General features: G+C 47.6%; 1 protein-coding gene across 4 annotated transcripts in view; it reads right to left on the bottom strand.

Moving 5' to 3' along the window:
* Nucleotides 1–5,316: 5,316 nt before the first annotated feature.
* The window catches only part of LOC135002347 (oocyte zinc finger protein XlCOF8.4-like), a 49,328-nt gene continuing 40,024 nt past the window's right edge, over nucleotides 5,317–14,620 (bottom strand). For 3 of the 4 annotated variants that reach the window (XM_063951662.1, XM_063951659.1, XM_063951663.1), the window contains exon 5: nucleotides 5,317–7,548. In XM_063951662.1, coding sequence (XP_063807732.1) covers nucleotides 6,551–7,548 — 998 coding nt within the window. In that variant the 3' untranslated portion in view covers nucleotides 5,317–6,550. The remainder of the gene's footprint in view (nucleotides 7,549–14,620) is intronic. The other variant, XM_063951660.1, reaches the window with a different exon arrangement.

Below are 14,620 nucleotides of genomic sequence, written 5' to 3'. Positions count from 1 at the left end.
TTATACAGTAACGCCAGGGGATGTGTCTGGGTGGTGACTGGAGAGGTGACTGCCGGGAATGGGGCATTATACAGTAACACCAGGGGATGTATCTGGGTGGTGACTGGAGAGGTGACTGCCGGGAATGGGGCATTATACAGTAACACCAGGGGACGTGTCTGGGTGATGACTGGAGAGGTGACTGCTGGGAATGGGGCATTATACAGTAACACCAGGGGACGTGTCTGGGTGATGACTGGAGAGGTGACTGCTGGGAATGGGGCATTATACAGTAACACCAGGGGACGTGTCTGGGTGATGACTGGAGAGGTGACTCCTGGGAATGGGGCATTATACAGTAACACCAGGGAATGTGTCTGGGTGATGACTGGAGAGGTGACTGCTGGGAATGGGACATTATACAGTAACACCAGGGGACGTGTCTGGGTGATGACTGGAGAGGTGACTCCTGGGAATGGGGCATTATACAGTAACACCAGGGAATGTGTCTGGGTGATGACTGGAGAGGTGACTGCTGGGAATGGGACATTATACAGTAACACCAGGGGATGTGTCTGGGTGATGACTGGAGAGGTGACTGCTGGGAATAGGACATTATACAGTAACACCAGGGGATGTGTCTGGGTGATGACTGGAGAGGTGGCTGCTAGGAATGGGACATTATACAGTAACACCAGGGGACGTGTCTGGGTGATGACTGGAGAGGTGACTCCTGGGAATGGGGCATTATACAGTAACACCAGGGGATGTGTCTGGGTGGTGACTGGAGAGGTGACTGCTGGGAATGGGGCATTATACAGTAACGCCAGGGGATGTGTCTGGGTGGTGACTGGAGAGGTGACTGCCGGGAATGGGGCATTATACAGTAACACCAGGGGATGTATCTGGGTGGTGACTGGAGAGGTGACTGCCGGGAATGGGGCATTATACAGTAACACCAGGGGACGTGTCTGGGTGATGACTGGAGTGGTGACTGCTGGGAATGGGACATTATACAGTAACACCAGGGGACGTGTCTGGGTGATGACTGGAGAGGTGACTGCTGGGAATGGGGCATTATACAGTAACACAGTGGTTCCCAAACTGTGTGCCGTGGCACCCTGGGGTGCCGCGGGACACTTGCAGGGGTGCCTCGGGTTGGTGGTCCAGGACCAATTCAAAATATTTATTATCCATGTAATAGGAAAAACTAGTACTTGTGGCTGCCAGTCATAAAATATGTGTATAAACAGAAGCAAATCTTGTCCCTCACCACATAACTGAACCTAAGTATGACATGTAAACATAATTTACTTAATTTCATATTTTTTTTATAAATTTCCCAATTAAAAACTTTAGGACTAGGGGTGCCGTGATAAAAATTCTGATACTCTAGGGCGCCGTGATTAAAAAAAGTTTGGGAACCACTGCAGTAACACCAGGGGACGTGTCTGGGTGATGACTGGAGAGGTGACTGCTGGGAATGGGGCATTATACAGTAACACCAGGGGATGTGTCTGGGTGATGACTGGAGAGTTGACTGCTGGGAATGGAGCATTATACAGTAACACCAGGGGATGTGCTGGGTGATGACTGGAGAGGTGACTGCTGGGAATGAAACATTATACAGTAACACCAGTGTTACGCATACCAGTGCTAACAGGAGTATACCGGTGTATGAACAGAGAGGGATGCAAAACAAACAAACTCACAGACAGACTTGGGAGTATAACAACATACACAGAAGGTGATGGAATAACTAATAAACACAAAGTGAACGGAGAAGCCCAAAGGCTCAGGAACTGGGTGTCTCCCTAGTGTCAGGAATGCTCAGATATAATAGAGCGGACAATGAAGCGAGATGCAGTGATTTAACATGTGGAGCACCCGAAATGATGTTGCTAAGAGCAACAGAAAAAACCCCAAAGGGTTACCAACGGGTGTGGAAATAAACTCCTTGGTCAGAGATAGAAATATAGACACAAGGAGAGTATCCACAATCCTAAACCCCACTTGCAAGGCACAGGTTCAGCTTACTGACACCTGGACGCCCTGCACAGTGAGAGAGGATTAAGCAGGCAGGTCTGAGAGTACAGCCGCAAACCTGCTGGGTTCACAGAATAGCAAAAGAACCCCAGCAGGTTAAACAACTGACTCCAGTCTTACTGCTAGGTCCGGATTGGCAGAATGAAGTACCGAATCCCAAGGCCTATTTGCAGTAAGCAACAAGTAAATACAAAGTCACACAGTACTAGCTAACTCTCTGGAACTGACTACAAAGATTCAGCAGCATTTGCTTAGCCCGAAAGGATGGTTTATATAGCAGGTGCTGTCCACGCCCCACTCAGACCTCACAGACTGTATGCACAAAACCAGCGCCGGATTCCCTGCCGTGCACAGAGCCTGTAACCACTGCACAGTAAAAACCCGGACCGGAGTATCAGCTGCGCTCAGGTTACTTCGCTAACACTTGCCTCCCGGTTGCCATGGCGACGTGGCAGCACAGAACAGGAGATCCTAACAGTACCCACCCCCTCTGACGAGGGGTCAAAGAACCCCTACCACCGGGTTTATCGGGGAACTGCGAGAAGAAAGAGCGTATCAGTCTGGGGGCATGAAGATCACAACTGCGCACCCACGACTGCTCCTCCGGGCCATACCCCTTCCAGTGCACCAAAAATGACAGCCGACCCCGAACCATCTTGGAGTCAAGAACCCTTTCAACAACAAACTCCCTCTGACCCCATATCAGAAGAGGAGAAGGTCTTCCACTGGAAGAAGGATTACTAACCGCCAGTTTTAAAAGGGAACAATTAAATGTTTTATTGATACCCAATGAACGGGGCAGATCTAACTGAAATGCCACCGGATTGATAACCCTGGTGATCTTATTAGGGCCGATGAACCGGGGGCCTAACTTATGAGATGGCTGTCTCAACTTCAAATTCTTGGTGGACAACCAGACGAAGTCTCCTAATTTGAAGCTGCAGGGTCTTTTCCACTTATCAAAAACCCTTTTGGTCACTAATGACACAGACACAAGGGCTTTCTTCACTTTCCACCAAATACCTCTAAGGACCGAAACCACAGAGGAACCACCAGGCGTGGAGTCCAGGGGGTCAAAAGAATTGGCCTTAGGATGATGCCCATACACACAAAGGAAGGGAGAGATCCCTGTAGCAGAGTGAGCCGCGTTGTTATAGGCAAACTCCGCCATGGACAGATGAGCAACCCAGTCAGTCTGACACTTGGAGACATAACACCTGAGGAACTGCTCCAAGGACTGGTTCACCCTTTCAGTCTGCCCATTAGACTGCAGATGGTAGCCCGACGACAAGCTGACAGAAATCTGGAGATCGGAACAAAATGCCCTCCAGAATTTGGCCACAAACTGGGATCCGCGGTCAGAGACCACATCAAGTGGCAACCCGTGGAGACGCACAACATGCAGCATAAATAATTCAGACAGGCGTCTGGCCGATGGCAGCCCAACCAGTGGAACGAAGTGCGCCATCTTCGAAAACCTGTCAACGACAACCCAGATGGCTGTCATCCCCGAGGATTTGGGCAAGTCCACCACATTTGATAAATAAAACCTGTGTTTTAAATTCCTTTTATATTTCACTTGCTTATATCAATTAGTGCTCTACCCATATACCCATACATAGGTAGTGCTGGTATATAAATTATTTTATATCTTTCATTCTTTTTTGTCTTTCAGGCTGACAATCACTTGCCTTATGTCATGCCTATTGAAAAATCTATATTAAATAAAAATAATAAGTTATGTTTTAATTTATTCATGAAACAAAGAAAAAAGAGTGTGCCACACATTAAGGCTTCTTTAGATATAAGCCCAAAAGCGTTTTTTTCTAAACCCCCTAACCAGTCATTGCAATTTGCTTAATGGCGCACCTCCAACCAGATTAGCTAATCTTTGGTATTAACACTTTCGGATTATTCCCTCTATCGGTTGGTTCATACATAGAAGGATCATAAAACAATTATCATTTGGGCCTGTGCATAGTCCCTCAGACTTAACGTCTTCCCTGGAAATACTTGTGGATGGAGCCCTTCATTCGCTTTGCCAGGATTTAAGGGTGGTCAATCTGTTGAAATCAGAGCACTACATTTTGGCCACCGTGCTCGATCCTAGGTGTAAAGCCTACGTTGTATCTCTCTTTCCGGACACAAGTCTGCAGAGGTGGAAAGACCTGCTGGTAAGAAAATTGTCAGCTCAAGCGGAACGTGACCCGTCAACAGCTCCTCCTTCATTTTCTCCAGCAACTGGGGCTGCGAGGAAAAGGATAACATTTCCGAGCCCACCCGCTGGACACAAAAGAGTAACAATACAAGTGACACAGTAACAGGAAATTGTTTCTGTCACCATAGCGACAATTATCTGGAAATAAGATAATACACAGACACATAAAAAGACTCAATGGAAATCTTTTGTTTTTAAAGAACTTTATTTCATATCTTTAATACAGATTTTTCTCTATATTTTAAACTTAAATAATACTTTACTCTGCACAACATGGATAAAATATCCTTTAAAAGCACAGAAACAATTCAAGTTACATTATAGTATTGCAGGTAAGTAAAACAGATACACATCAGGAGAGTCAAAACCCTATGGGGGTCATTCAGACCCAGCCGCAATAGTGGCCCGCAGCAGTTTACTGGTGGTGGCAAAATGCACATGCGCAGCAGGCGCGCAGACACACTCATTGTGGCTGCATCCCTGAGGGGTGAACGCGGGCGGGCCGGGATTATTTTCCAGGGGCTGCGTGATGTCACATCTGCGTTCATCTCTGATTAACCCCCTATAAGCTTCCAGAGTGCACCTCATATCTCATCTTTTCCAAGTTACTACAAATGATATGAGATCGGTAGCAGCACTACTTTCAGGATTATTATACAGAACACACATAAAGGCTGACACAGCAAATAACAGTAACACATACAAGGGATTAATTAGAAATAAGGAAGCAGAATCATCATTAAATCTAATTATCAACTGGTTCTGTGTGGGACCCATACACCTCTTTACTGCCTCCAGCAGCCCCTGGTGCTGCACTGCGGCCATTCACCCTGTCTCCCCCCAGTACTGCCACCCACCCTGTCTCCCCCCCACTACTGCCACCCGCTCTGTTTCCCTCTACTACTGCCTCCCACCCTGTCTCCCCCCCTACTGCCACCCATCTCCCCCACTACTGCCACCTGCCCCGTCTCCCCACACTACTGCCACCACCCTCTCGTTCCACTACTTCCACCCCACTGTCTCCCCCCACTACTGCCACCCACCCTGTCTCCTCCCCACTAGTCACCACCCTGTCTCCCCCCACTTCTGTCACTGACGAGTCTCCCCACTACTGCAACTGCCCTGTCTACCCCCAACTGCATCCGCTCTGTCTCCCACTACTGCCACTGCCCTGTCTCTCTCCACTACTGCTACCGCCCTTCTCCCTCAAAACTGCCACTGCAGTCTCTCCCCCACAACTGCATCAGCCCCGTCTCCCTCCACTACTGCCACCGCCATCTCCCCCCACTACTGCCACTGCCCCGTCTCTGCCCACAACTGCCATTGCCCTGTCTCCCCTCTTACACCTTAGCGCTGCTTGAGGACAATATTACATACAGACAGTGCCTCCGGCAGCCCCTACTACAGCACTAGTGTCACCACCCTGTCTCACCCCTGACCTCTCAGCACTGCTTGAGGATTCTTGGTACTGCTGGTAACAGTCCTACATCTGCAGGTGGAAGTAACTGGGCAGTAAGGAGGCAGAAGCTGCTTCTGGTACCATGGATCCTGGTCATGTAGGATTGGGAGAGTCAGTGAGATTATGTAAGAGTAACCATCTTACAGGCAGCCGGTGGTGGGAGCAGAGAATGGGTGTTATGTGGCAGGAACAAGCTGGTTAGGTAACAGCTTGGCTGCTGCATTCTGTACAAGCTACAAGCGGTGCAATTCTATTGCTGGGAGACCCAGGTAGAGGACATTGCAGTAGTCTATGTGTGATGATACAAGTGCATGTATGACTGTAGGTAGATCTTCTGAGGGAATAAAGTGCTGGAGTCTGGCTATGTTCCTCAGATGAGGATCTGATTGTGGCAGATACTGATGTCTAAGTGTCACTCCACCATCCAGGACACCAAGATTCCGCACATGATCAGCATTTTGTAACTCTGAACCCCCAAGCGTAAGTCTGGTTGGTTTGCAAAGCTGAACTGTAGCCCTGCCCTTTGGTGGTGAGCTTAAAGACCTGTTTCACCAGGACTGAATCACAGCCAACTGGTATCACCCATACCTGGAGCTCAGCTAGACAACCATTTAGGATTGGTACTGGGTTCTCAGTACCCAGAGCAAAAGACAGGTCATCTGCATAGCAGTGGTAGATGAGGGCATGACATCTGATTATTTCACCCAGTGGTAGCATGTATATTGCAAAAAGCATAGGAGATAGAATAAGAACCTTGAAGAACAACGCATGGCAATGATAAGTATACTCCAGAAGATTAAAATAGTTCCTCACCTGAGTGATGTCTATTGTGTGCAACAAGAGCTGCTTTATTTCTCAGAGTATAGAAATGGCCTCTCACCTGTGTGACTTTGCTGATGTCTAACAAGTTGTGATTTGTGTGCAAAACATTTCCCACACTCAGAACATGCAAATGGGTTCTCACCTGTGTGACTTCTGTGATGTATAACAAGATGTGATTTGTGTGCAAAACCTTTCCCACACTCAGAACATAGAAATAGCCTCTCACCTGTGTGAGTTTCCTGATGAGTAACAAGATATGATTTCCGTGTAAAACATTTCCCACACTCAGAACATGGAAATGGCTTCTCACCTGTGTGACTTCTCTGATGTTGAACAATATCTGATTTGTTTGCAAAACATTTCCCACACTCAGAGCATAGAAATGGCTTCTCACCTGTGTGAGTTCGCTGATGAGTAACCAGATATGATTTCCGTGTAAAACATTTCCCACACTCAGAACATGGAAATGGCTTCTCACCTGTGTGAGTTCTCTGATGATTAACAAGATCTGATTTGTGTGCAAAACATTTCCCACACTCAGAACATGGAAATGCCTTCTCACCTGTGTGAGTTCGCTGATGTGTAACAAGATGTGATTTCAGTGTAAAACATTTCCCACACTCAGAACATGGAAATGGCCTCTCACCTGTGTGACTTCTCTGATGTTTAACAAGATATGATTTGTATGTAAAACATTTCCAACACTCAGAACATATCAGTGGCCTTTCACCTGCCTTACCTGTATGTGGGTTAATATGCTTTGTGTTTTGTGTAAAACATTTGGCATCTATAGAACACGGAAACACTGTATCTACTGTCAGAGCTGTAACAGATGCACCAATATTAGAGTGATCAGGAGAACATTTCCCAGGATCAGAGGGACCAGCTGATAGAGCTGGATGTATAATTGGGGTAATGGGGTTATCTCCTGGAGAATCCTGTCTGCTGTCATTATCTTTTATGTCACAATCCGGGGATAACATTAGATGTCCTTCTGAGATATTCCTGCTTGTGTGTCCATCTGCTGGAAATAAAATACATTATGGAAATGTGACATTTTCTGTAACAATATTAATCTTGTAAACAATAGGAGAAGACGACTCTCTGGGACACTTAATTGTAAATGTCATAACTTTTTATGAAGGTTTTATAATATTGTGTCTCAGACTATCATTGTGTCCACCCTCCTGAGAACACTCACAATAACAAATGTAATATTATAATAAGACTTAGATAATAGGATTTTAATACCTATCGGTAATCCTTTACTCTTAATCCGTAGAGGATGCTGGGGTAACCATAAGAACCATGGGGTATGGACAGGATCCGCAGGAGACATGGGCACTTTAAGACTTTGAAAGGGTGTGAACTGGCTCCTCCCTCTATGACCCTCCTCCAGACTCTAGTTATAGGAACTGTGCCCAGGGAGATGGACATTTCGAGGAAAGGAATTATTGTTAAACTAAGGTGAGATACCTACCAGCTAACACCGCAAACACGCCACACAACATGGCATTCAACAGAACACAAGCCAACGGCATGAATAATAGCAGCAACATGCTGACAATAAACATAACACAACCTGTGTGTAACCATAACTAATAACTGCAGATACAGTACGCACTGGGATGGGCGCCCAGCATCCTCTATGGACTAAGAGAAAAGGATTTACCGGTAGGTATTAAAATCCTATTTTCTCATACGTCCTAGAGGATGCTGGGGTAACCATAGGAACCATGGGGTTATACCATAGCTCTAGAACTGACAGGAGAGTGCAGATGACTCTGCAGCACTGATTGACCAAACATGAGGTCCTCCTCAACCAGGGTATCAAACTTGCAAAACTTAGCAAAAGTGTTTGAACTCGACCAAGTAGCTGCTCGGCAAAGTATTAACGCCGAGACCCTCTGGGCAGCCGCCCAGGACTCCCCCACCTTCCTGGTAGAATGGGTCTTCACCGATTTTGATAATGGCAATCCAGCCGTAGAATGAGCTTGCTGAATCGTAGCACAAATCCAGCAAGCTATAGTCTGTTTGGAAGCAGGAGCCCCAATCTTGTTGGGATCATACAGGACAAACAGAGCCTCCATTTTCCTAATCTGAGCCAGTCTGGTGACATCAATTTTTAAAGCTCTGACCACATCGAGAGACTTCGACTCCACTAAGACGTCAGTAGCCACTGGCACCACAATAGGTTGGTTCATGTGGAATGACAACACCACCTTAGGCAGAAATTGACGAGTCCTCAACTCTGCTCTATCAAATAAGGGCTCTTGTGAGACAAGGCCCCTAACTCCGATACCCGCCTTGCGGATGCCAAGGCCAACAGCATGACCACTTTCCAAGTGACAAATTTCAACTCTACCTTCTGTAAAGGTTCAAACCAATGTGATTGAAGGAACTGCAACACCACGTTAAGATCCCATGGTGCCACTGGGGGCACAAATGGAGGTTGGATGTGCAACACGCCTTTTACGAAAGTCTGAACTTCTGGAAGGGAGGCAAATTATTTTTGAAAGAAAACCGATAAGGCTGAAATCTGTACTTTCATTGAGCCCAACTTTAAGCCCGCATCCACACCTGCTTGTAGAAAATGGAGAAAACATCCTAACTGAAATTCTTACGTAGAAGCCTTCTTGGATTCACACCAAGACACATATTTTCTCCAAATATGGTGGTAATGTTTAGACGTTACCCCTTCTCTAGCCTAAAGAATTGTGGGAATGACTTCACAGGGAATACCCTTTTGGGCTAGGATCCGGCGTTTAACCACCACGCCGTCAAACATAGCCACGGTAAGTCTTGATACACGCACGGCCCCTGCTGTAACAGATCCTCTCGTAGAGGAAGAGGTCGAGGATCTCCTATGAGTAATTCCTGAAGATCTGGATACCAAACCCTCCTTGGCCAGTCTGGAACAATGAGGATCGCCTGAACCTTTGTTCTTATGATCTTTAGTACTTTCGGAAATCAGAGGAAGCGGAGGGAATACATACCCCGACCGAAACACCCATGGTGTTACTAGGGCGTCCACAGCTATTGCTTGAGGGTCCCGCGACCTGGAACAATATCTCTGAAGTTACTTGTTGAGACGAGATGCCATCATGTCTATTTGAGGAACTCCCCAAAGACTTGTCACTTCTGTGAAGATCTCTTGATGAAGAGCCCACTCCCCTGGATGGAGATTGTGTCTGCTGAGGAAGTTTGCTTCCCAGTTGTCCATTCCTGGAATGAAGATTGCTGACAGAGCGCTGGTATGCTTTTCCGCCCAACGGAGAACTTTCGTGGCCTCTGCCATTGCTGCTCTGCTTTTTGTTCTGACCTGGCGGTTTATGTACGCTACTGCTGTTACATTGTCCGATTGAATCAGGACGGGCAGATTGCGCAGAAGATGTTCCACTTGAAGAAGGCCGTTGCAAATGGCCCTTAACTCCAGAATGTTTATGTGTAGACAAGTTTCTTGGCTTGACCATCTTCCCTTGAAGTTTTCCCCTTGCGTGACTGCACCCCAGCCTTGGAGACTCGCATCCGTGGTTACTAGGATCCAGTCCTGGATCCCGAACCTGCGCCCCTCTAGGAGGTGAGAGCTTTTCAGCCACCACAGGAGCGAGATTCTGGTCTTGGAAGACAGGATTATCCTTCGGTGCATGTGAAGGTGGGATCTGGACCACTTGTCCAACAGATCCCACTGAAACACCCTGGCATGGAATCTGCCAAACTGAATGGCCTCGAAAGCCGCCACCATTTTCCCCAGCAACTGAGTGCAGTGATGGATTGACACTCTTGCTGGTTTCAGAGTTTGTTTGACCAGGTTCTGAATTTCCAGAGCCTTTTCCACTGGAAGAAAAACTCTCTGTAATTCTGTGTCCAGAATCATTCCCAGAAAGGACAGCCGCGTCGTCGGCACCAACTGTGATTTCGGCAAGTTTAGGAGCCAACCATGTTGTTGCAGAACTGTCAGGGAGATCGTAATGTTCTGCAGTAACTGGTTCCTGGATCTCGCCTTTATCAGGAGATCGTCCAAGTACGGGATAATTGTGATTCTTCGCTTGCGCAGGAGAACCATCATTTCCGCCATTACTTTGGTGAAAACCCTCCGAGCCGTGGACAGACTAATTGGCAATGTCTGGAATTGGTAATGACAATCCTGAATTGCAAACCTCAGGTAAGCCTGATGCGGAGGATAAATGGGAACATGTAAGTAGGCATCTTTTATATCCACCGACACCATAAAATCCCCTTCCTCCAGACTGGAGATCACTGCCCGGAGAGATACCATCTTGAATTTGAATTTTCTTAGGTAGAAATTGAGGGATTTTAGATTCAGGATTGGTCTGACCGAGCCGTCCGGATTCGGGACCACGAATAGGCTCGAATAAAACCCTTCTCCCTGTTGTGATGGGGGAACCTTGATAATGATCTGATTTTGACACAACTTTTGTATTGCGTCGCGTACCACCTACCTGTCTGGAAGAGAAGCTGGTAAGGCCGATTTAAAAAAATCGGCGAGGGGGAACGTCTTGAAACTCTAGTTTGTACCCCATGTACACTATTTCCAAAACCCATGGATCCAGGGCCGAACAAACCCAGAACTGACTGAAGAGTTTGAGACGTGCTTCCACCGGTGCGGACTCCCGCAGAGGAGCCCCAGCGTCATGCGGTGGATTTGGCAGAAGCCGGGGAGGACTTCTACTCCTGGGAACCTGCCACGCCGGTGATCTTTTACCTTTTCTCCTTCCTCTAGTAGCAAGGAAGGAAGAACCTCGGCCTTTCTTGTATTTATTAGGCCGAAAGGACTGCATCTGATAGTGGTGTGTTTTCTTTTGTTGTGCAGGAACATAAGGTAAAAAGGATGACTTACCCGCGGTAGCCATAGATACCAAATCAGCGAGGCTGTCACCAAACAAGACACCATCTTTATATGGTAGAGATTCCATATTTCTCTTAGAATCAGCATTCCATTGATGAATCCACAATGCTCTCCTAGCTGAGACTGCCATGGCATTGGCTTTCGAACCCAAAAGGCCGATATCCCTCGCAGCTTCCTTTAGGTAGGCTGCAGCGTCCCTGATATGAACTAGTGTCAAGAGAATGCTATCCGTATCCAGGGTATCTATATCAGAAGACAAGCTATCAGCCCATTTTTCGATAGCACTACTCACCAAGGCAGATGCAATGGCTGGCCTGAGCAGCGTACCTGTGGTGACATAAATGGATTTCAATGTAGTTTCCTGCCTACGATCCGCAGGATCCTTAAGGGCTGCCGTGTCAGGGGACGGAAGAGCCACCTTTTTGGACAGCCGTGCTAGAGCCTTGTCCACAATGAGGGGTGACTCCCACTTTTCCCTATTTCCCGAGGGAAACGGATACGCCACCTGAATCCTTTTGGGAATCTGAAACTTTTTGTCAGGATTTTCACAAAACCTTTTGAAATAGAGCGTTCAGTTCATGAGAGGGAGGAAACGTTACCTCAGGCTTCTTCCCCTTATACATACAGACCCTTTTGTCAGGAAGAAGAGGGTCTTCCGAGATATGTAATACGTCTTTTATCGCCACAATCATGTACCAAATGCTCTTTGCCAATTTTGGATCTAATCTGGTATCACTGTAGTCGACACTGGAGTCAAAGTCCGTGTCGGTATCTGTGTTTGTTAACTGAGCAAACGATCGCTTTTGTGACCCCGAGGAGGTCTGGACTTGTAATAACACATCCTCCACAGATATCTTCCATGCCTGGTTCTGAGACTCAGATTTATCCGATCTCTTATTAATAAGAGCCACATTTGCATTCAAAGCATTCAACACATTTACCCAATCAGGAGTCGGCAATGCCGACAGGGTCACTCCCACAGCCGTTTGTGTCCCTAATACAGTCTCCTCCTGGGAAGAGCACTCCGCCTCAGACATGCCGACACACGTGTATTCGCCACTCACAAACACACTGGGCATACAGGGGACATACGCACCTAAAGTCTGACAGAGAGACACAGAGAGAGTTTGGCAGCTCACAACCCAGCGCTTCACCAACGGTTCTGAGAACACTAAACAATGCCTCAGACCTGCAGCGCTTTTATAACACACATATATTGCACCATTTTTACTGTGCCCCCCCCACCCCCCTGATATTTATGCAGCAGTGTGAGGAAGGACCAGCGTCTCTGCAGCCTGTTGTAGAGAAAATGGCGCTGTTGTGAGGGCTAAGCTCCGCCCCAGTAATGGCGCGCTTCAGTCCCGCTATTTTTAAATAAATATTTATACTGGCGAGGGTTAGGACAGTGCCCGGGCACTATGTCCCCTATAGCCAGTCTCCTTTGAGGTTTATATGCTGCCCAGGGCGCCACCCACCCCCCCCCCCCCGCACCCTGTAGTGCCGTGATGTAGTGGGAGCATGGTGCGTAGCGTGCGATCGCTGTGCGGTACCTCAGAAGCCTTCACTGAAGTCTTCTTTGCTTTTTTTACTCACCTGTCTTCTGACTTCTGGCTCTGCAAGGGGGGTGACGGCGGGCTCTGGGAACGAGCATCTAGGCGTACCTAGCGATCAGACCCTCAGGAGCTAATGGTGTCCTGTAGCCAAGAAGCAGATCCTTTAAACTCACTAGAAGTAGGTCTGACTTCTCTCCCCTAAGTCCCACGAAGCAGGGAGACTATTGCCGGCAGCCCCCCTGAAAATAAAAAAATCTAACATAAAGTCTTTTCCGGAGAAACTCTGTAGAGCTCCTCAGTGTGCATCCAGTCTGCCTGGGCACAATTCTAAAACTGGAGTCTGGAGGAGGGGCATAGAGGGAGGAGGCAGTTCATCCCATTCAAGTCTGAAAGTGCCCATGTCTCCTGCGGATCCCGTCTATACCCCATGATTCTTATGGTTACCCCAGCATCCTCTAGGACGTATGAGAAATATCTCTCTCTTGTACTGGTAACTAACCATGAAGTATAAATGGAGATGTAGTCACTCGCCAAGTCCTATGTCAGCACCAATGTAAAACAATGGATGGGGAACATATCGTATGAATTGGAGATTCTAGATGAACAATAACATCAGTCATATGAGCTGATGGATCAGAGAAATGTCTCCTAACGTTACTCCTGGAAGCATTGGTAAGGTAGCATTCCTTTATGTGTGTGCTCATACGCTGGTAAGCCTGTACATGTGTTACTCACCCTTATATAAGGTATATTGCTACAGCAGAGTAGGTGTGGAACAAGGTACTTTACATGCAATACACCATATAATACCCTGTAATCCTCATCTGCTAGGTTATAATCCACTTTCTCTTACGTCCTAGAGAATGCTGGGGTCCATTTAGTACCATGGGGTATAGACGGGTCCTTTGGGAGCCACTGGCACTTTAAGAGTTTATTAGTGTGGGCTGGCCCCTCCCTCTATGCCCCTCCTACCAGACTCAGTTTAGAAAATGTGCCCAGAGGAGTCGGTCACAGCTATGGGAGATCCTAGGAGTTTTCTTAGTTTTTTATTTTCTATTGTTAGTTAGGTACTACGATCCTGAGGGTGCTGATTGCAAGCCCATGAGGCGACTGCTCAATCCCGCAGCACGGCCGCCACCCCGTAACAGAGCCAGAAGAAAGTAAAGTGGTGAGTACAGCGCCGGTAGCCCGGTTAGCGGGTCACCGGCGGGTATGGTGGCACAAGGGTGGAAGCACAGCTCTGACAGGCTGTGCTCCAGGAAGGCTCAGCAACACACAGTGTAGGCGCTTTGAGGGGCGTCCTGAGCCAGCGCGGATAAACCCTACACTGGTCACGCAGCTAACAGGGGCTAATCCTCCTGTTATCACTAAAATCCTCAGGCCATTATAAACAATTAGTGCGGGAAGCCGCTCGCCATTACAAGGGGCGGGGCTTCCTCTCAGAGCGGATCCAGCACTCACCAGCGCCATTATCTCCCTGCAGATCATAGGAACTAGGACACTGACAGGGAGCGCTGCCCTCCCTATTAAGGTTAGTCAGCGCCGGGCTTTTATCATAACTACCTACAGGGGCGCTGTGTGGCTGGCTCCTTATACTCTGTGACTCTCTGAAGGTACTCTGGGAGGAACTGTGTCTGACATTTTCGTGTGTGTGTGTGTGTGTGTGTGTGTGT

Source organism: Pseudophryne corroboree, unplaced genomic scaffold (genome assembly GCF_028390025.1).
Source record: "Pseudophryne corroboree isolate aPseCor3 unplaced genomic scaffold, aPseCor3.hap2 scaffold_1777, whole genome shotgun sequence".
Lineage (NCBI taxonomy): Eukaryota > Metazoa > Chordata > Amphibia > Anura > Myobatrachidae > Pseudophryne > Pseudophryne corroboree.
This window is presented reverse-complemented; position numbering and strand designations above follow the sequence as displayed.